The following is a 23898-nucleotide window of genomic DNA, read 5'->3' as shown; positions in this document are numbered from 1 at the left end:
GATTCAATTTGCTTATATCAGTTCCCGATTTTGATTTTTTTTAAAACACTGCCATTTGTGTCTCTGTGCTCTTGTGTGGTGCTGCAGCCATCCACAAACACAATATGCATTGATATTTGATGCAAACGTGTAAATGTTAAGTGCATTTTAAATGCAACCAAAAATTATACTCCATGCCGCGTTGCACTATTATTATGAAAACTTCTTGTATATACTAAAAGAAATACTTGTAAACATATTTCACTTTTCTTGGGCCCCAATCCATTTTTTTTAATGTAGAAGGAAGTGAACACATGAGTAAAATTGGGGAAATGCACTGTGCCAAAGAAACTTTTCTTTCCATTTAATCATAATAAACGATGCTTTGTTTTGCTTCTCTAGTATGCAGAATATTATCTACACATTCAAAATGTGGTATGTACCTGAAAACAACAAAAGCACGGTAAATTTCAATATTCTAACGACCTAGGTAAGTTATGTTTTAATGTTCGGTGTTGCCATTGATGGCATGTGGCAAATAGCTCATATTGTTTTACTTTGAGTGCTGAGATGTCTGAGTTCATAAATGCAACACTTGGTGCGTGGTCGTACCTTGAAAATGTGTTTTAGTTTTAATACACTTGAGTTTGCTGAATAATGCCGGCATAATCCACAGTAGATCTCTGTTAGCGTACCACTTCCAGACAAGTCAGAAATGAAAGTGAGCAACAACTGCAACGTGTTTCCTTTTTAGATGCTCGTTTATCACCGCCGTGCTACTATGAAAGAGAGGTTTAGATCGAAATTGAGTCATTTACACGCGGACGGATTTTCTGACTCTGTTGCTAAACTCAATTCCCCACAATGCTTCTGTTTTACATCCCAGACTAACTTAAATTTTCTGCTATTACTCCTCACACCAAAATCAACTTTCAATTAGTGCTCATACGTAGCATTTGACTTCAGTGCCAAATTTAGCATTGCTCAGTTCATGTGATGCCCTGGACATGGTATGCACTTTCCCTCTCCTCAGGTACTGAGAAAACAGCAAGCACGTTGCCAGCAATCATATGAGTCAAATCCCGAACGAACGTGTCTACATGCTGTTTGAAGCCCTGTTCTGTAAACCGAAGCAGCTGGTAAGAACGAGTAACAAAGGTTGCCCCGACACCCCAACACACACACAAACACATGCACCCCGTCAGTCACCTAATCCCCTCCTGTGAGTTGGGTTACAGCACTGAGGGGACAAGGAAAAGTCCCTCGGGGGAAGTTGCACGCCAGCTCACCAGACGTCATCTCATCGTAGTATTGATCTTTTCGTAGTTTTTGTCATGGCTGAGCGCTTGGGAATTGGGCCTTTGCCCTATGTGCACGTGTCTTTTTTTCTGGAAGGGTATAGCATAGGGGGTTGCACGGGTGGGAAGATTAGGGGGAAAGACTAAAGGAGCAGACGGACAACAGGCCAGTGAGCTTCCCTAGAAATGACTAATGTGTCCAGTGGGAGACGTGAACCCAGTGGTACTTCACAGCTGTTCCAGCTTTCCACACCCTTCACTTGGGACCCCCTCTCATCCCTGTCGGACAGCTTGGACGAATCCAGTCCAACGTTGTCTTTGCCGAAGCATATTTTCAACATGGAACAACAATTAGCGTATGATAGGCTAGTAGCCATCATAAAGAATAAATCAATCCAAAGGTGTTCTGTCATGTTCCATGTGAAGAACAAAAGGTCGAAGCCCTGAAGGTTAGTACTGCACACTCAACACTCACCTGGCTTTGAATACCAAAACAGTTGCCTTTGAAATCTATTCTCTTTGAAGCAATTTCTCATTTATTTCCAACACACACCTGGTCACCTGCAAAATTGATCCAACGACCTCACGAATGGAGAATAATTATAAACCTTTGAACTAAAAGTCTTACAAACAAAGCTGAGCATGCGTGTCCCATAAATTACTTGCCCACTGTTGACACGATGCCGTTTTATACAAAAGACAGGGAAACAACCTATATGCAAATCGCTTTTTTTCCGATTAGATACAGCCGTATGGAAATTAATCCTTTTGAAAGGGTGGGTGAGAACACGTAGTGTTAGGAGAGGCTTAAGGCCATCGGGTGTTCTCATTTAGTAGGCAAACACCGTGGTTGACTCCATTCATGGCAGCGCTGATAAAACGAGGCCATGAGCCGACAGATATTTAAATAGAGCAGGATATTGGCTAAAAGACGTTGCTGAATGGGATGCGAAAACTCACGTTGCCTTGATCTCTACCCAGCTGGCTCTGGTTGGCACAATATTTTGCTGTTGCTTGATGGATGTGCACTCACTGATTTGGTTCACGCTACTCTCTTAGCAAGAAAACTGCACAGAGTTTTGCTACGATAAGAAGTCCGAATCCAGTGGTCCCAAAACTTTTTTTTTCTCTGTGAACCGCTGTATGCAAGTTCATAACTTTTTGGATGTAATGGAGACAAGCCGGTCACGTTTCAAAATAAAATATTTTGTAGCCTTTAATTATGAATAAACTGGAAGTACTGCAAATTGGCGCGGTCCAAAGTGGCTTGCAGCTGGTCCAGTGGTTGGGGGCCACTAAATGACATTTGATCATTTTAACCTAATTATTTGGCGTAACAAGAACTGAGGGGCCGAGCAAAGTTGATTGGCCATACTGCAAATATTAATATCATTAGAGAAATGTGTAATGGCCTGCTTTCCTTCACACTAATTAATCTTTCTAAAGCGTCCCTAAGCTGACAACAAGTTGCGCCAAGGCAATGTTTTTTTTTTTTTGCAAATTACGTTAATAGGACCGTGGACAAGGAGGAATCTTGCCAAGATAGCGAAAGACAAGCGACAGCTGGCATGTTTCAATTATTCGTCTGTCTTCACAAAAGGAGTGTACGGCAGCAGAATGGGAATGGGTGTTAAGCTGTAACACGTTTACAGTCAAAGCCCAGGCATATATTGAGAATCCAATGTTCGTTTTAAAGAGCTGGCAACTCAAGCTGGGCTGAATCCACTTTTCAGTCTCATATCAGATCCCAATTCTAACTGCGGCCATATGGTGCGCAACACAGATGCCATCCACCTCTCATGGTGCATATGTGGGAGGGAAGAGAAAGGCGGGGAACACATTTAGCTCAAGGGAGAGAGAGACAGACAAGAAGAGGGGTGTAGATGTTAACTGTCCAAAGCTTTTTATATCATCCACAGTCCAGTGGGTTTAAAAGCAAAGTTAAACCTTCATTAACCCTTGCTATGAAGTGTTGCAGACAAGCAATAAACCTTCACACTCTCTTCACTTGCCCGCTCATCCCTTAATCGCTGCTTCCCCTCCTCCCCCAAAGGGACAGTTTGTAGCAAAGCTCATGTGTTTCCAGGGACATCACCATCAGTCTCAGCTTCCTATAAATATAGGCGGGTCGTCTAAGGTCAGTGACACTGAGCTCTCCGAAATAATAGGGGGGGGGGGGGATATCCTGGAACTTTCAACAGAAAAGCCAAGTCTAATGGTTGCTCGACATGGCCCACCCTGCCAGATTGGAATTTGAACCTATTGACTGTCACTGACCCCGGTGATCCCTCTTGCCTCGAGGCCACCGTGGGCTGACCGCCAGTGGCCAGATAGAGAATGGGGCCTGCTGAACCATGGGGAAGAATTTGGTTTGAAAAGAAGGGTCAGTTTTCAGGAGTAGTTTGTTAAATGCTGCGAACGCTTGCTTATCATTTCATTAATTAGCATGACACGCTTGCCCAATGGACTTGAACGCCGCAGCGACAGCTGTCTCAATTGATTAAGGCAATAGACATTGCGGCACAATTATGAAGGTGACTGGCGACAGCGTGTGCCGCTTCTAATAAAGGACTTAACTACTGCCTCCTATATCATGGGACACCAGAGGGAGGACAGTGGCAGCCTCCCTGTGTCTCCCATTCATTTAAAGACCCTTTCAAAATCTCTCCACAGGCTGTTCCCGAGCTCTGTGTGGGCTGTAGTTCTTCAGTAGCGTGTCAGCTTTACTTAAGCTTTCATAACGCCTTAGCTGGATCACTTTGGTCCTCCGTAGGAAAGCATCCACTCTTAGCCCACCAGCTGGCTCACAATCCATAAAGAATGTAATGGGGGGAAAAATGGTAGGAAAGACAAGAAGAAAAAGAAACAATGATATGTAAGGAGTACAACAAAGGGAGCGTTTGTCTACATGTCCGAGCAAAGATTGAGTGTATGAGTGTTCAGCTATGCAAACAGAAGTCGCTGCTTTTCAGCCCGTCCTTCATGTGTGAACATGTATAAAGCCCACATGCCACTAAGTGGATATAATATTATCTTTCAGTGCCGCACTGATTACTTATCAATGAGAAGGAAATGGCTGGGTGAAAATCTGTCAACAAATCCTAAGTGGCATGACAGTGGGCTGAAAGAGCCTGCATGTTTTTCTTTTCCTCCTCCTACGTCTCCATTTTCACTCCATAGTCTGAATGCAGAGGAACAATTGGAAGCTGACAGCTCCGAACCATTCACTATATCTTGTTCATTGTTTTGACATCAGCAGCCATTGCCATTAAGTGCCAAGAGGAAGAGTGGGGAAGGACAAACACCTTTACTGACATGTGAGTGTTGAGTATCTTAAGCTGTGCCTGGGCTACTCACGTTTGTTCATTGCAGAGCAGCCATTGTCAGAGGTTCAAATGATAACCTTTGAAAGCCAGGAATGCTGATGTAACAAAAATGCAAAAGCAACAGTTCTTCATAGTTAATTCTTCAGTGTCACAATTGCACACGCTAGCCATCTACAGATCAAATTTAGCAGTCATTTAATACAGGTGAGCTACTTCTTATAATGTGTGAACGGTACGAAATGTCAGAGGAATGTCAATGCATAAGGCTGAACAAATTAAATAGAGGTCAGCAAATTTCACACATCACTCAGGTGGTGGCGTGGGCGTATCCCAAATTAAAGGTTGTGGGTTTGTTCCCCAACTCTTGAGTTAATTAAAAAAAAACAAAAAAACTATGCAAATAAATTTACTAAAACCTCTCCTTGTTCAAAGTGAAGAAAAAAACCTGTCAATCAATGACTTAATTTGAAGAGCAATTTTGTAATTTTGAGGAGGAAAAAGTTGACCAACTCGGTTGTATTGACCACAAAATGTTGCAGTCACAAAAATGGATGTCTCGAAACTATAAATAAAAATTTTAAAACCACATTTGCGGTGCCCAGAACCAATTGTTGCGCAATTCCCACACGGACATTTATTCTCACCGACAGATGGACGCACCTCACACTCCTACGTCAAGGAGAAATATATAAAAATTATGCCCGACATTTTTTTTTTCCGTAGAATTGACCAAATTAAAGTTTTGTCATTACTGTGAAGCGGAGCTGGGGTCGCTTGGAAACGGGAACATGGGGACTTAAAGTATCTACAGCCCTGCGCTGATCCAGTGACGTCACAAGCCGGCTGACATACCCACGGTGTGATTCGTGGCTTGTGCATTAGTGCAGAAGGACGCTAGTAGCCAAATGTGAAAGACAGCCTCACACACGAGCAGGAGTCTAACTTATAAAGGACTGACTGGTGTTCCTCATCTCCCAAGAACTGCACAGTGGGAGTGGAGGGAAATCTAATGCGTCTCTTATGAGAATTATATTGGTTTTAATATTCAGAAAAATCATGGCGTGTTACGAGCAAAATGAATTAGCTTTCAGGGCTTTCTGTAACTTTTGTGAGCTCCGCGTTTTTCCACATAACCGGTCATTCACAGTTTTGTGTTTCAATGTGTTGGCTTGAGGTGGAAAACGCAACTTTTGACTCGCAAATGAAGAATTGATTTGTGTGGTGGCGTGTCAGTATGAAGAAATGTGAACATATGTGTGAGTATTGTGAAAGGTGGCAGGATGCAAAAATAAAACAGAGGAAAACGTTTCTATGCAAGATGAAACTTGACACCGGAAGAAAAACATGTTTCTGACAAATGTTAAACTAGGCAAAGTGGTGCCAAAACAAACCAACAAAAGAAACAAGACAAAATAAATATGCTTGACATATTTCAGACAGCAGAAGACAAAACAACCCTGAAAGCATTAGACGGATCCAAATTAAACCCCAGAGTGTGTGACTCACTTCAAATCTGTGTCGAAGCGGAGATGCCACACCACATCAAACCTTGTAAACTCTTGACAAAGTCTCCCTTCTCTGTTTTGCTGCCAGCTCTTAGATTGTTGTGAAGGAAGGTGTTGGGAGTGTCACCCTTGAGAGTGTCTTTTAAGCACCATAAAGTATCGCGACCCGGGTGGCCCATTTTCTCAGAAAAACAACACCCCACTTTTGAGACTCAAGTGGCACCTGCCACCAGGATTAGGTCAGCAATCGGCCAACCTGCTAACAAATGATGTGGTACAGCTGGTAAGGAACCCAAGGGTCTTCACTGCTTGCTGAGGGGGTCAACATCCATATCATGGGAGGTGTGATAGCTGAAATGCTTTTGGAAATTAAAGGAACACATATTTTAAGATTTAAATTCATGGTACACTTGTCTGGGAAGAGTTCGCCCAATATTTGAAACGTCTACTCATGGAGAAGAATATTTATAAGGTCAGACGTCACTGATGTTGGATGAGAAGAGCCTCTCATCTGTCAATATTCAATCCAGTGACTTCAGAGATCATTCGCTAAACTGTTCCCTCAAAGAGGGTCATCTTGACTGAATAACAGATTCAAAAGAAACGACACAAGCACACTCATAAAGTAAGAGAGACTGAACGAGAGTGAGACAGAGAATGAGAGAGCCGTTTTAGATATAACGCTCTCCTTTTGATTTCCACAATTTCTCTTTGCTTCCAAAGCAAACAGCCTTGCAATCACACACTTGCAGCCTAAATCCAGGACCAATGGAGGTTGGAACCAATGCTCTGTTGAATGGGGTATTACAGTCCGTCAGAGGCCATAACGGGCCTCTCCACCAAGGCCCAGAGCGGGGAATTTAACAGTAGCCAAAAACAACAGTAAAACAGATGACTGTTTGATTATTGTAGGAGACCACACGGTGCATGTTTTTTTAAACCCTTCCCTGAAATGGCCAAAATGGAGGCCCCTGTGTCTGAGTGAATTACCACCTAACATACTTAACAAACACAAGGATGATTAATTACGCATTTGCCAAGTGAAATACTGGACTGAACATAAACTCTTTCTCTGTGGAGCATGTGGGTTGACTTTCTCCGTGAGTTGAGTTCAGGCCGTTAGCTTGCTAGCCGCAGTAAACCTTCCCTAGCAACCCCCCGACCAAGCATACAACCAAGCCTGTAAAATTGCTTCCAGACTGAGTGGCTCTGATAGGCCACTGACAGAAACATGAATGTTAATATGTTACAAGTGGAAAGCTATGACGCTAATGCTAAACAAACAGCCTCCCATCTGGAGATAGTTGGAAAGTTATGAACAGGTTGGTGGTACGTCTCTTTGACTTTGGAGTTCCACTCCTCTCCTACCGGCAATATCCTCTTTGTCACTTGCTTCTGATGTAAGGCTGTGTCATAAAATCTAAAGAAATGTATATGTGCAATGCTTTTCTAATCTTTAGCTTTGAGAATTGCTTCCCAACATGTTCATATCATCACAAGAATGTCTTGGCTGACGCCTGTCCCCTTGCCAATGATTGCACATTATCCAAGCGCTGTGTTTGGCCACAATCGCCTACCATCTGTCTACATAAATGGGTGTTACAGCGTCATCTGCAAATAACATTGTGGCTCTGTACCACTTAACACAAACGATCTTAAAATGTGCACAGCAGAAAACACAACTCATGACAGAAAAAAAAAAAAACCCGTCTCGGACAGAATGGAGTTGTATAAGCAAGTGAAAAAACACTAAGTGATCACAGGCGACACTTTACATTTCAGGCCTGACAGCAGTGATAAGACACTGGCCATGTAAACAATGAAAATGCTTTCTCCGCTGCAGTTGGCTGAGCCTCAACTGAAGAGCAGGAGGAGAAGGAGGATTAAGATTAGACAGATGATGTGCAGAGAGCTTGTGCAGCTATCCTTTTTCAACCCCCCCCCTTTATCTTTGCATACAATCCCCAAAAGGAGTGTTCAGTTCATTTTAGCAGATGGCACTTCCTTGTTTACATGACGTCCTTTCTTTTCTCAGTCACAGAAGTGTGGCATCAACTCCATGCATGAACCGACGACTCTGAATGGACAGATTTAAGCATCAAGTACAAAGATGGGCATGAGATAGGGATAGGGTAAGGAACACAGACTAATTCCTGATTTCATAGCTTTGCCATTGATAATTACCAATATGTAACGATAAGACTTTATCAATAGTACTACTTTATTAGTTTCTGTACTTGTTTTTGTTGGGAGAAACACCACAACAAAAATGTAAGAACTCACTCTACTCTTTTATAAAATACATGCTTTTAATATAAAATAAATAAATAAAAACAATTTACAGAAAAATAAAAAAATTGAACAAATCTCTATAACACCACTGTAAAACATTTTATCGTTGCTGTCCTGTTGAAAAAAAAGGTACAATTTTGATGGGATGTCTGTTATGCGGAAACTACGTAAAAAAATGGAGATAAATGTTTTTCACACGACAGTGATGATATAAAAAATATTTAGCGTAAAAAAAACTTTGCAGAGCAACAAGACTGCAATATGCTATTGGGCTGCAAAAAGCACCACTGTGAGGTCCGGTGCAAAATTTCTATATGTTTTTTAAGATACATTGTGTTCCCCCCTGACATTTTAATGATTGGTTGCACTGGAGACAAGGTGCACTGACCGCCGGAGTTCATTTATCAGATCCTCTCTAGTTGTAACCATTGAAACCAAGAAGAATCAAATTTTCACTTTCGTGGAACAGTTGCATTAAATGTATATTAATTAGTCATGCCAAGAGCTGCCATTTTGAAGCAAAAGCTCTACCCCACTGTGTTTTTGAATTCTTTTTATTGAACATCAAAGCGCTACCTCAATGTAAATGACGCTAGCTGGTGCTGCATCAGTATACGTTATTAAATCCACAGTCGTGGAACTTTCAAAGCCACTGACTTTGCAGTGTGTGCTCCCAAGCACGTGACGCGGTGACGGCGCGGCTTTGAAGCCAGATTAGGTGGTTATTGGTATAATACACATTTTATGTATCAAAAGTAATAGTGGTATCGGTGACTTGGTATCGGGTAAGTACTCACAAGTTGAGTGCTCATGTGAAAAAAAGTGGTATTGAAAATAATAAAGATAAATCACAAATCATAAACACAAAGATAAGATGTGTGATTTCATGGAGGACTTTGAGAAATCTGACAGTATTTACAATTGAGAGGCTGAGATGACAGGGATTTGGACTAATTCAGTTAAATAATGTCTTTAAATGATTAATCAATTTCAAAACTGTTGTCGATTAATGTGATAATCGATTAATTGTTGATTAATCTTAAGGTACCACAGTTTTGTGTATACAACAATTTAGCAAGATTCATTCCTTTACACAGGTCATAGCTTTTACAAGCCAAAAAATGTTAATGGCCTAATTATGATTGTGTAATTGTGCCTTCTCCACAGCTAAATGTGGATCCATTTTTAGTCGATAAACACACTGCCACATAAAGAGACCTAATCGTTTGTCGTTTTGTCACCCCCTCTCTCTGTTGCAAAAGCAGATCACAGTCCACAGACTTGCTGAAATGGCCGACAGGGACTGATAGGAGTAACTGGCAGGTGTCAAGTGTCCTGACATGTAATACCTAACAGACACTGAAATAGATTGACCTGACTGAAAATGTGACCCAATCCATTATGACCCAGTTTGCTGAGCAGCGCTTAAGTTAATAATTCATGCACACGAGGGTCTATGTACAGACCACAGACCCCTTGAAAATGGGCCAACATGTTGCACACAGGGAAAGCTTGTCAAACATCGACTTCCAAAGCCAATATAAACTTGTTGTGTAAGAAAAAATTTTTAAGTTTGTCTGCTTATGTGGAGTGGGGACCCCGATTCTTGGTTTTGGTGCCTTTGACCTTCTGCCACTCACAATTTGAGACAAATACAAACAGGCCTCTTACTTTAAATAAAAAAAAATGGCCTGAATAATTTTATGTTAAGAATTTTCAAAATGTCTGGATAGGGATGGATGCACATAAGTATAAATAAGACAAGCATTCATATAAATTCCTGGCTCCAGAGACATTAACCCAACAATTACTACAGAAGAACCTGTATTATGGCTGTTTTAAAAATGTTTTTGGGTCCTGTCTCAGCCAATCTGCCTCATTTTCTGAAACAGGATGTCAATGTAAACCTGAAAGAACTCTACTTCTCTGGGAAGACTTTGTGGATGCAAACCTTCTTATATCAAGGGATGTGGCTATATTGAGGATTGTTCTTTTGGTGATGACCAGTGTTAAATTTGTGCCACAAATAATTTTGGTATAATGGCCAAAAATGTCAACCTTGGTTTAAACAGACCATACTAAAATCGCACATTAATTTGGGGGGATTACAAGTGTTTTTACAAAATGCCACCAGGCTGTTTTTAATTATATATATATATATATATATATATATATATATATATACATATATATATATATATATATGTATATATACATATATATATATAATTAAAAACAGCCTGGTGGCCTTTTGTAAAAACACTTGTAATATGTATATAAAACAATAGGATACGACGGCAAAGAACTTAAAGGAATGAAGATGTGCTGGGGTGAGATCTAATTGACCAGAAGAGATTTTCATCCATAATTTCTAGCAGGGTGGTTGAAAGGAGTCAGAATAGTTAATTATAGAGGGGGGCTATAGTGATGCTGGCGAGTATGATCTATAACAGACCTTATCGACACTTTCCTGGCAACAAAGAAGGAGGCCTTTGTCTCTTTTCAAACCAGCAGTCCATTCTGAGATACAAGATTTTTGAAGGACTCTTATAGAACCCTAAACTCTTGAGGGTTCACCTAAAGCTTTCCAAAGCCACTATGCTGGGATATGCATCGAGGAGTCCACCGACTAGCTACAACCAAATGAGTTTTACTTTGGTCAGAAAAAACAAGCAAACAATGCACTGGTTGAGCCCAAGGTAAAAGACTAGAGGAACGCAATACGACGCCATGAAGTTAAGAGCTGGCAAAAAGGTGAATAGCCCATTAAATATGGTCAAACAACAATAGAGTCTCCTATTTGGAGCAGAAATTGCTAATGACCTCTTTCTGATACATTATTGTCAGTTTTCAGAATGCAGCAAAGTTTGTCTATGTTTGTTTTTCCCCAACATATCTGCCCTGGAGCAACGTAGTCCATTCGGTACACTTTTCGTCTACCTCTGCTCCATTCTAACTGGATACTGGCAAAATAAAAACTGATTAGCCTCTATTCAGTCTTTATTAGATGAGAGGCTGCAAAAGGTGAACCATGACCACAGAGGTTAGTGATACATTACAATGACCTGGCCAGGGGAGAGCTGCCCCTACGAATACAAACATGCTCTCTCATCTACTTCGATATGCCCGACTTGCACTCAATCCCTCTGCACCTGACCTTGGTGCTCCTACTATCCACTCTCCCTTCTCTGGAATTCACAACCCAGACGGTGAAAATGGGAAAATGGCATTTCATTTTCCTGAAAGCTTGAGCTGCAAGGAAAGGAGGTAAGGGATGAGAAGCGGGGGAAACCATAACACTGCTGTTGATGTGCAGCAAACAGCAATGCCTGAACAAAAGCCATTTACTTGTAGACATAGTGGTTGATTAGTGAGTCGAGGGACTATAAATTTTGCAGCAAATAATCATTAACGTGATGATGGGGAGAAGACGTATGACAGACACACATACATTGGCTTCTGCTATGACGTAGCGGTTAACCTACTAACCGTCCGTATGTCTTCTGCTAGATTTTGTGATGGGGTCACGTGATGTGTATTTGGTTGCTGACTCGTCAAATTCAGACAAAAGCACGGAAATGCACATCAAACCTATAGTTATATGCATATTGCATTTGCCAATATCCCACTATTGATATTATCGCATGGAATATATATTCACTGCCATATTAAAATACTTACAAATGTCAGTTGAGCAAATGGTCATCTGTCATCACTGACAAGCATGAGCTCTAAAATGTCCTTGCACACAGTGCTTACCCAGCATTCTCTCAACGCTCATGTGGCCTCTGGAAGATGACAGCAGAGAGTCAGATGTGCATGATGGCATTTGTGTGCATCTCCCTCGCCTCTCTCTCTTTTGTTCCATTCTTCTAATCCAGTATGTGTGGGCCGGTAAGTTTAATGGAAACAATTTATTAAGTCCGGCTTAAAATGCCATCTGCAGTTAAGCCTCCCAAAGCCGCTAAGCTCCTGGTTTCACCCCGGAGCTTGCTGTGTTCACGCTTACTGTAATGCTCTGTTTAAAATGAGCACAACGGGTCAAAATTAATCAGGATTACAAGGGCACAAATCCACTTCAGAGATAAGTTTTCTACCAATCTTTTTCCCTCGCTATCCCAAGATGCCCTAGGTTTTATTGCTGTTGTGAGACCATGTGGTATACCTACGTAACATCTGCAATGGAATTTATTTTCTAGTGTCAAAGCACATACAACATTCAACACACTCACAAAAAATTCCAAGTGTTCCTTTTACATTTTTGGCCACTGTTAGGTTGGTGCTAACTTCCCATCACTTCCAAAAGCGCACCTTTGTGAAATGTTAGGCCTTAAAGTGAAAGTGCTTCTGCTGCAGGGGAGCCTTCTACTTGCTCTCAAATGCATTTAGTTTCTCATTCGCCTTCAAGCAAGTGAAAAGAGTCAACAATAATATTTGGCCTCTGCGACTCCACAAAGAACGCAGACAGCACCCAGAAGAGAATGTAGAAGCTCTTGGGTAATAACCCTCAGAGAACGGCTGGTTCGTTCTATTAGTTGCCAAGGTGTCAAAAGACCATCATAGCAGAAATGGTACAAAATAAATACGAGAGAAAGAAGGCAATGTTGTCTTGGTTCCCCCAAAACCGGCTTCCGTGAGCATTACTACCGTATTTTACGGCCAAAGATGAGAGTGTTGGGCTTGCTGTCTTCTGTTTAACTTGAACTGTCTCATTACCTGAACAGACTTGTGAACATTAGCACATCAAACCCCAAGTGCTTGCACGCATTACTGGGAACCTAGTTTATTTTAGTTAACGAAAACTAACGAAATAACTAAAATTGGAAAAAAACATCAACAACAAAAAAACTATTTTGCTAACAAAATAAAAAAATGAAAATGATTAAAAAATACATAAACCAACCTAAATTATATTTTATGTTTACAAAACTCACAAAAACTATGAATTTTAGCAAAAAGGTCCTGTTTTCATCTTTCGCAGCTAATTTAATACACAAGACCTTGAGTTGATTTTGAATGTATTTATTTCGATATTACTGCAGCTGGAAGAAGAGAAGGTAGAAGACTCGTCTAGGAGTTTTAGTTTGTCCAAATGTGTGTCGCACGGAAGCGACGTCATCAAGTAGTCGCTAATAAAAAATGGCCAGCAGATGACGTCGCTCCGACGAGACGAGTTAGTGTGTGGTTTTGGCTTGATTGGCTCACCTGCTCTTGTCATTTAACTCAGCCCGAAACACAACACTGGGTTAAAAGTGCTTTCCTTTTTTGATTCATATGCATACGAAATACAATGTATAAAAATTGTATATTAAACAAACTGGTTTAAAGGTTCTTGAGTTAACATGAACACTGGACACCTTTTCTCGTCTTATTTTTCTAAATTAGCCAAATAACCTTCACTGTGTTAGCATATCTTATACTTATTCAGCGTGCTCTTAATTTTTCTTATTAATGTTATAACTTGCCTTCCAAGATGAAATGTGTTTTTATTTTGTAAAATAAAACCAAATTACTAAAAAAAGCGACCTACACTCCAGTTCGACTTATGTATGTTTTATTTAATCTTTTTTTTATTTTCATTTTTTTTCATCTTTATAATTTTTTGGCTGCTTTGACTTTAACTCTAACTTTAGAAGCTGTGTTATGCACTGCCCTGATTGTAATTCAAACTCTGTGGACAGCTAAAACTGTAAAGACTAGCCTGCATTTTCAAAATGTTTTAAAATATTTTTGGTTGAATTTTGACTACACAATACTTAACAAGGTCTTTTTAACAATCTTGCACACAAGTCATTTTTAAATTAAAACTAATACTAAAACTAACTAAAACTAAACTGGAACAAAGTGTTTTTGAAAAAAAAAAAAAAAAACCTGAAACTAATAAAACCTAACAAAGCCGCCCGGAAAAAATAATTAAAACTAAATTTAGAAAGCAAAACTCAAAATTAAATAAAAAATAACTATAATTCAAATTCAAAAACTATCATAAGCCAGGCTGGGAACCCAAATAAAGCTCACAAAGGAGTACAATTCTGAGAAACAAGCAAAGCAGGGCAAATCATTACTTTGGAAAGTGCAAGATAAACATCACATCATTAAATATACATGTAATGTATGTCATGTTTGTGTGCATCTGCCTGAGTGTCTCCCAACCAGTTTGACATGCTTGGTGAACAGAAGCAAGCGTGTGTTTCAGTGGGCCCACAGGACTGTGTGCGAGACAAGCAATGGGACACATACGCCTCATTCTAAACCACAGCAAAACAGCCCGTGGGCTGCCATATTGATAGGTTATGAAAATGAGGCATGATACGTTCCTCAATGTCATCAAATGTACTCATCACACAGCCATTTCTTTTCCTACCTCTTGCTTTCTGACTACTAATTCTAATCTTTCGCTCTACGGCTACATTAGCCAATGATGTCGCTCAGAAAAACAATCGACGGATTGGATTGCACTGACGTAATGTCGGTGTCCTAACCCAACCTTTTCGAGCACATTTACGACAACCGAAGATTTCTTCATTTTCAGGCTAACAATGAAGGAGGGAATGTGAAAGACAATGGATTTGTGTTTCTACGTGTGCTTGCAGTTCATGTGCAGCCATGTAGCACAAGGCTGATTAAACCTCTCCTTACGTGACCTCCCTTCATATACAATTTAAGAATTTAACACCTCACTCAAACAAATTTTGTATGTATTCCATTGCAACGGCAAAGCACATTTTGGCAAATACACACAGACCAAGCGCCTGACAAAGCTCTCTCTCTTTTCCTTTGGCATCCATTATGGCTCAGGCCTGCTGTCGGAGAGCTTGTATTGCCTGAGGGGAAGTTCCCATTTGAGGGAGCATGTGGCAGAGAGGCTCTAAATCCCCTCTAATGAACCAATATGTAAGAGGGCTAAGCCTCTGGCAGTGTCAGCAAGGAAACACCACTCCTCACCCTGGAAAAAAAAAAAAAAAAAAGAAAAACGCACGCATTTGCATTTGCTCAGCTCAGTTCACGGCTGCTCATATTTAAATCTGAATGTTCACTGTGGGATTTCATAGCGGAGTCGGATTTACATGATTTAGACAGTGACGTGAACCCTGGTGGGAGAACAGACAAAGAAGTGGGCTCTTACCTTTGGGTGTGGTGGGAGAAAAGAGCTTCTCTGATCCTACGTCAGACACCTGCAATACGAAGAGGCAGTGCTTTAGCAGATGCGTTCATTCAGCTGAATCAGTGGCAAACTTCTGTCAACCCGCTCTTAGATAATTGGGTTATTCATCAAAAACCTAAGCTTGAGGCTTATTCTGCTACAAATATGGTTTAAGTGCTCAGAATTTGCTAAAGAATGCTCCCTGTGTACCTGATGGCCCCTGACTTGCTTTTAGTGAGGTAACATTAGGTGGCACTGTTGAGCCACCTCAAAAATAAGTAACACCATAGTCAGAGAGGTGGCTGTGCTGCATCATCGTTGAAATGCGGGAAGCCGCTCAGAATCATTCATTTCTTCAAATCATCCGATATATCCAGTAGTACGTAATTAATTTAAATGCAAGAGATCATGCAATCCGATATCAATCACTAAATCCAAGACTGCATCATCTCGCACAATCTGTCAACACAACTTCACATTACAGTCAGTCAAACGCACGTTGTGTCAAACATAGTGAAAGCATCTAACGGCAAATTAATTCCAAAAGCATGAAGACAATTTTCTTTCAAAGTTGACATTGCACTGCATTGCTTCATAAAAGGCCCCACGCATCCAATAAATTGACTGCACAAAAGACCAAGCCACACAAATCCACCACGCCAATTCAACAAAAAGTAATTGAACGATTTACCCAGGCTAAAGTTCTCAGCATATTTGTTGGCTTTGTTTTAAATCCACATTTCCACACTTTAATTCCTCTCATGAGGGCTGCGAAATGTAAAAAGATGAATACGTACAAGCGAACATATGTTCCACTCATCGGTTGCAAGTGTTCTCGACTGCTGTGCTTGTATTTTACATAGCACAACGGGAACATATGTAACAAATGAACAGTGAATCACAGTACTAGAGGGACAGACACAGAGAGGGGAAGCAAATAATTTTGTAAACACAGATGGCTGTCCTTGGCATCCCTGTTAGCTTTTCACAAGTGTTTTGAGGGCGTCCTCTTCTCTCCAACAATTCCCAATTTCTCCTACACAGCCACTTGTGTTGTGTTTCTTCACAACATTTGTCTCTGTATGTGTTTTGTCTCAGTGCTAACCACTACAGTACCCAAAATAAAGCTGTGTGAAAGCAACACTTTGTTTTGCTCCATCTGACGGGAAACGTTAATAGAGGGCGACAAGACAGTTTAGACTTAAATTCCTGCCACACTTAGTCATGTCACAGAGCCAAATTTAAATAATGCAAACTTGAATGTTTTTCCAGTTATGGCAGAGCAGTAAGATGGTAACAATTACAATTTTCATGATTTGAGGAGGGTCTCCAAAAAATGAGAGTTGATCCTGTTTCTCACTGCAGTCAAAGACGATGGAGGAAATACTTTTGTTTCGCATTGCCAACTTTCATTCTTCCAGAACCAGGGTGCCAGGTTACAACACAAGCTCTTTGTTAGCTTTGGATGACATTAAACACTCCAGTATTGAGCATGTAGCACTAAAGTAGCACAACTTCAACCCTGAATCATGGCCCCGCAGGGCCCTGGCAGGAAAGATATAGGCTCAGATTGGAATGAAGCTTGTCAAATGGACAAAGGAGCTGGCTAAGAGACAGGCTAAGTGTGGCGTGTGGTTAGGAAAAAAACAACAAGAAAAAAAGACAGGTTACGGAATGGCAGATGTGACAAGAACAGTTCAAACAAGTGTTGTGACTGCAGCGGCTATCTTGAGAGCACCGCAGACATGACAAATAACTGTGACTAGTTAACCTTACTGTGCATGAGCTTGCAGTTACTTGTTTTTGATTCTAAATTGATACTAAACAACATCCTCAACCGCCCCTTTGGCTTTATTACTTTGAACCTGCCAAGACTGCATCAATCAGTTGTATAATTCACAATTACAAGGTCGGCTTACAAAATTGTTATTAAAAATGCATGACAGAACACAGTGTTCATTTTGGCCTGCTGCTGTTTTTGGAAAAACATCCTTGTATTTGCGTGTCAAGTTGACTTTTTCACCAAGCTGATAATTGAAGTGGCTTGAGGTTGTGGTAAACACGGTTAATGTATAACAAATTCTTCTCACTGTTAAAAACACAAGGGGCTTGGGGTAGATGGCAGATTTAGATATTTAGAAAAAAGACAAATATAGCCCAGGTTTTATGTTGGGTAATTTAGCCATTTAAAAACACTAATGGGGAATATTTAAGCCACATTGCCTGGGAGCCAAAAGTCTTTGGAGTTGGCTGCGGGACGTCTGACCTTTTTGTGGGCTGTCTGCTATTTAAGCCTGGGGCTTCAGGGGTCTGGCCTCCTCTCTAGAGGGCCGTCAGCAGGCTTCAGCTTTCCTTCCCCATTCTATTCATTAGCCGTGCTTTATGATTCAGCTTCCTCTGAGCCACACAAGAGCTCCCTGAGGAAAGAGTCTGCTGGAGAGGGGGGGAAAAAAGGGATGAAGCCGAGGGAAGGGAGCAAAAAAGCAAGAAGGAGGTCATAGGCCCCAGCCGGGGCCCAGCTCTCAGCAGCTGTGAAAGCCTCCTGTTTCCTCAGCAGGCGTGAAAGGAAAAAGAGGCGGGGGGAGTGCAGCAAGGGAACTGGGCTAGAAAACCCACCATCACAGTGCTAACGCGTCAAAGAGCCACATGGTGAAGTATAATTCCAAGATTTCAGGATTGCCAAATTACACTGAATTTTGTTTCTAAAAATCCCCCAATTTCCCAGAATACCCCTGACTTATTGATGCTATAAATCTCTTTATAATAGCAGAGAAGCAGAGGTTACGTTTCACTCGCCGTGAGTGTATCTGCTGACAAGAAGCCAGTGGAAAAAAAAATGAATGGATAACTTGTATTGAACAAGGTTGCAAGCTAATCAATTTAGACAATCTGACACATGCCTAATTGCTTTTTGGAAGTATTAAACCGCTTCCATGCAGAATTATTGCACAGAGAGCCAGGCGATGCAGACATTGAGGGAGGGCCGTGTAATCACTTGAATGACCTTCAAGGCATGAATTTATGAAAGGATTGATCAGTTAAGCCAGTGATTTCTGCAAGACAGGAAGGTCAGCAATTACCCAGATTCAATTAACCCCATTTCCTAAAGACTGCTGAGAGACTAATTTCTCTCCACCTACCAAACCCCCTGTCTTTCCTTATATCGCATGATACTGAGTATTTCCATCTACCTAGCATGCCCTGCATATGCATATATTGGAATTGTGAAACTCAGGAAGACATCTTGCAGCCAGAGTTTCGGCAAAGGCAGACTAAATAAAACAAAGCATCTTGTGCCCTCCCTCTGTAGTCAGGACATAATTTTTACACCCAGACTGACAGAGTTGTAGCCACAGCTGGCGTGTGAAAACAAAGAAACCTGTTTGAAGGTTTTGTCATGCGCGAATGCCTACTGTGACTATATTTATAATTTTGTTTAGACTCATTTCACACATTATTGTACTTGACAGCTTGCAGTGTAGTGGAAAAAGTGGCTATCCTAACACTTCAATAAAATAAGGTTAAGTAAACATTGGAAACTTAAGAGTCGAACACGCCAATGTACCGTACTTGGGTACCTGTTAGCTGTAATACAAATGTAAAAATAGCCAAGCAACTGTAAACATTAAGGTGTAAAGTATTACATTCAACCAGCAACTTACAAAGGGTATTTTGAGACGGTTAATTAATTTGCAGAGAAATCATACATGCATTTTTCTAATAAAATAAAAAGTGGGGGAAAAAAACACACTTTGTGTTTGGGAAAGGCGGAATCAGAGAATGTGAGTCCACCTTCTTTGCCATGATTAGTGTGTAGTCTCTTTTTCTCCTTTGATGTTCTTTTCTTAACAGCCATTTTAAAGGCCGGTTCTGCTTTTGAAATAAATCTCAGAAAATAGCCACCAAAACCACTGAATAAGCAAAACACCCACTGTATAATTATATCTCCATTGTGGTTTTGTGAGGTGTTGACATCATGCAGTTGAAGATTGGGCCAAATTTTAAATGGCTAAGACTGAAGGGTCATTCAACTTTAGCCGTTACTCTTTAGTTCAAGGAAAAGAGACGGGGGGGAATCAGCCACACTGGCACTTGTGTGCACTTGCCCACAAAGGCATATATACACACAAACATACAAACATTTGTCCTGTATGCCATTTGATCACAATCAGCTATTTCCTTAACGCCCTCTTTCCCTACTTTGCATTTCTGTTACCTTAAATCACAAGTTGCATCCCTTAAAAAGGTCACGTCTTATAAGAGTGCTTCTAGTACCCTATGAACGCAAAATCAGGTTTGAGGGGTCACACTCGTCAATCATCAAAATGATGAAGACTGAGCTGTATGTGCCACGAGGGATTTGAAGCCCTTCGGTGGGCGGGGGGGTGTTCTTACAACCGAATCCCACGACTTGAAAATGTTCTCTCTGCTCAGACACTGTTCAGTGCCTATAGGATGGGAACCAAAAACCTGTTGTCTATGACGCTTCCCAGGAACTGAATTCCTAGGAATCATTTGTATGCTTGCTCGATAATTCTGCTCATTGATTCTTCTCACATGGCAAATATGGAATGATGTCTGTGCGACATAAGATACTGTACATTGACTAGACTTGCGGCCAATTTCAACACTTGCTATTCTCATTCATATTAACAAGCGAGCGAATGGATCAACTTGAATCAGTAACTTATTGTACTTTTCAGTTCATTTTAGTAACATTGTACTTTTAAATTGGTAATTTAAAGTACCCCTGTCTTTGTATTTATCCATTATGGCTTATTATGATTATTATTTTTCTTTAATGGAAGGGATACGAGGGAAAAAATTACAATAGGAGTTCATAATGTCATCAAACCAAATGACCTATTATGGTATATAACATTTTGTCCACAGTGAAGGACTGGTTAGCACGATGGCCTCACAGTCAAGAGGTCCTGGATTCAATTCCGGCCTTCCTGTGTGGAGTTTGCATGTTCTCCTCGTGCCTGTGTGGTTTTCATCTGGGTACTCCGGTTTCCCCCCACATTCCAAAAACATGCATGGCAAGTCTATGTGTGCCCTGCGAATGGCTGGCAACCAGTCAGGGTGTACCCCGCCTACTCCAGCACCCCCGCGAGGAGAAGCGGCTTAGATAATGGATGGATGGACTGGTTTTGTCTGTATTTCATTGAACTGTTGTCATGATGGATGGATAATGGCAACAGAATCGCTAAACTGAACTCCCTGCATGGGATACATGTAACGTAAGTTGTATCAGTATTGTGATCAAATTCTGATTTGAGTGTTGACATGTACATACAAGCATATCCAGTATATCTGTTAGTCACCATTCTACCCACTGACATCCTAAAAGCACATATGAGTAAAAGTAACAGAATCCTGATTTTCTGTGTTTCTGTTCTCGTGGGTGTAGCTCAGTGCTTCAATAAACACTTTTATCAACACCCACTCGGAGCGCTCAACTACTGTCACCCTGTAACCCGAGACATCCACTCATGCTTCTTTGGCAATAAACGCCCCATTAGCCATGCATGTAAGCCTACAGCTCCCGGGCAGCAACGGAAGACACCAAATTAATTATCTCCCTTGCATTTGTCCTTTCCACTGTTCCAGAAAACTGGATGACCTCCCAAGCGTGGTTGTGTATTATACATTGCCGCAGTTCTTTGCATTCTCAGGGAAGAGAGCAGCAAGAACATTCAATTTCAACCCAACATTGACGATTCCATCATGGTTGCTTGTGTGGCAGAGCAGCTGTGGGCCAGCAACGCCTCAGCAACTAGGATAGGATGTAACAAAGAACAAAAAGACAAGAAATCTCCCACGTAACTGTCAACCAAAGGATATTTGTTTCAAGTGTTGCATCGTTTGGATGATAATTCCAAAGTGATCATGGACAATACATTGATTTGCCTCTGCACACTCGAACCTATTAAGGTTTAGCTAAGGGTGACATTTTTATAGCCACATATTACATAGCGCGTATAGAACAGCTTTGGGCCAGAGCAGACAAATTGTCTTCGCTTTCGCCCTAGCAACAGACAGAGCAAAATGAATGGTGTGAAAAGAGCTGGTAGTGAGGGGGCAGGGGCTTGAGTTTTTTTTTTTTTTTAGTACACAGCGTCTTGCTTACCATCCTCTCTCCCCAAGCCGTGCGGCAGTTGCTAGAGCTTATCAAGGCCGCCTGCCAGTTTTGTATATAAATTAGCGGTCTGTCAGGGGAACACAGAGGCCTGTTTCATCTCGCTACGCTGGACAGAGAGGGTCACAAATCAGCACTGCAGAAGGCCCACAGCTAGCGCTAACCAGATAAGAAACCAAGGGAATAGGACAAGGTCTATTTCACTGAAGAGAATCCTGACCAGGGAAAACTACCTGCAAGCATGTCTGCTTGCATGCAAGTGTGCGGGGTAAAAAGGGGAGGGCACAGCGTCCAAATTGACTGAGTTCTTCCTGTCATAGGCAAGGGAATGTACTACAATATTGTTTGCAGATTCTGAAATACATTTAAAAAAATCATATGAAAAAAACTGAATCAAGAGAAACAGATATAGTCATGATAAGCAGATGTTTTTTCCTGCTCCATTAAGTACTGATGGTACTGTCAGTCTTAAGCCTACGTTACTGACACCTCTGTAAGAGTTTTATCCAAGCCAGCATTTTTAATACTTACTCTAACGCTACACGGCAAAAAAAAAATCTCGATCAGGACAACAACAATCTGCAACATCTTATTAACATAAAGATGAGATATATTTATCGATTGGATTAAAATAGTCAGAACATTCCTCCAGTGCTCTTGATTGAGTGCATTTGTTAATTGAGCAGCACCGGTTCACACAACCTGAACCTTGATCTCAATTATTAACTAACATTTGTAAGATGTTAAGGCCAGCATGCTCCCAGTCCTGTTAAGTTGAACCTCATCATGTTAATACCAGCGGAGCCTAAACAGCAGCAAAGGGCTCTCATTTATTGGAATAATGCAATGAGGCACATACTAAATTGCGGCAGAGGCTTAAAGCATTTGTCCAGCTTCAACTTAGGTTTAGGGGAAAGATATGGTCAGCACAAGTATATAAATCAATTCCATCGCTTAAGTTTGTATTCAATGCCAGACTATGAATATTAATTACATTATTGTTTTTAAAACTTTTTTTTTGGGGGGGGGGGATTTATCATGGACACATCTCTGTGCAAACATAATAGTCAAATAATCTCAGCCCGACATGGAAATCTACTAAGTCTTTTAAGGACAAAATCAACAAATGCGCCTATAATTTGTAACCATGAGACAACTTCAGCCATTTGAAAGTCCTTTCGGGATATAGTCAATATTTACAATACCATAAATAAAGGTAATTGGATCCCACACCTATTATATATAAATATATATATATTTTTTTAGGGCTAGCTCTGCTTGCCAACATTCTCTGTGGAATGTGTGTATCTTTCCTTTTTAATATTGTAAATATGTGCCAGCTGTGGTAATAACCACAAGAAATCTCCCAAAGGAATCAAGGAGCTGCCTGGCATGACTCTCTGGCTCTGATAAAAAAAAAAAAATTAAAAAATTTTAAAAAATGAAGCGGCGACAACTTGCCAGTCCAGGCTTCGCAGCAGCTAAGATAGCAGATAAAACATCACTGGCCCTGACTGGCTAGTAAACAGGCACACAACCAAATTGCATCTCTCTTGGAGCGGCTGCGTACATGGAGCTCGGATTGCACAGGTCACACTGTCCTCAATATCCACATCATGCACTTGTTGTAAAGCCTTTACTGTCCGCTGTCAGTGCTGGTGACTGACAGCATACAAGCCTTTTGGATGGTTATTGTCTGAGAAGCAAGATAACAAGACGGGACAAATTACTTCAAAAGCAGCTTTCTTCTCTGCACACTTAGTGGAGCAGTGTTGTTGCTCTGGAGAGGATTGTGGGGGGAGATAATATTTCTAGTTGGAGCCATCGCAAGAGTAGAGCTCCCTTTTAACAGAGAGATACACATCATTCTGACTCGCTCACTGTGACATAATCACCCTGCGGAGAGCTGCAGGCAAGCTTGGTAGGCAAACCACCTCTCACTGCAGCTTGTTAAGAGAAAGGTGTCTTTAAGCAGTGCTCAATAGAAACTCTAAACTCTTTTTCTCCCACTCCATGTGAACAATGTCTAGGTGAGTCATAGACCACCTTGGGCGATGTAAGTTACATTTTCCTTTTCCTCCTCTCTTTTTTTGAGATCACTCTACGCTTTTGACTTGGATGAATTTGCCATGAGGGCAAAGAAAACAAACTCAGCGGGATGTTAAATAATGCAGAGATGAAAAGCGGTGACCCTTTCCCGTACCTCAGCCCA

The 23898-nt window shown here is 41.0% G+C and overlaps 1 protein-coding gene across 6 annotated transcripts in view; it reads right to left on the bottom strand.

Moving 5' to 3' along the window:
- Positions 1 to 23898, bottom strand: part of fbrsl1 (fibrosin-like 1) — a 280246-nt gene that overhangs the window by 21098 nt on the left and 235250 nt on the right. For all 6 annotated transcript variants that reach the window (XM_088300656.1, XM_088300613.1, XM_088300637.1 and 3 more), the window contains exon 7: positions 15527 to 15575. In XM_088300656.1, coding sequence (XP_088156782.1) covers positions 15527 to 15575 — 49 coding nt within the window. The remainder of the gene's footprint in view (positions 1 to 15526; positions 15576 to 23898) is intronic.

This window comes from Idiotropiscis lumnitzeri, chromosome 1, assembly GCF_059441095.1.
Source record: "Idiotropiscis lumnitzeri isolate Australia: NSW breed Sydney's pygmy pipehorse chromosome 1, RoL_Ilum_1.0, whole genome shotgun sequence".
Lineage (NCBI taxonomy): Eukaryota > Metazoa > Chordata > Actinopteri > Syngnathiformes > Syngnathidae > Idiotropiscis > Idiotropiscis lumnitzeri.
This window is presented reverse-complemented; position numbering and strand designations above follow the sequence as displayed.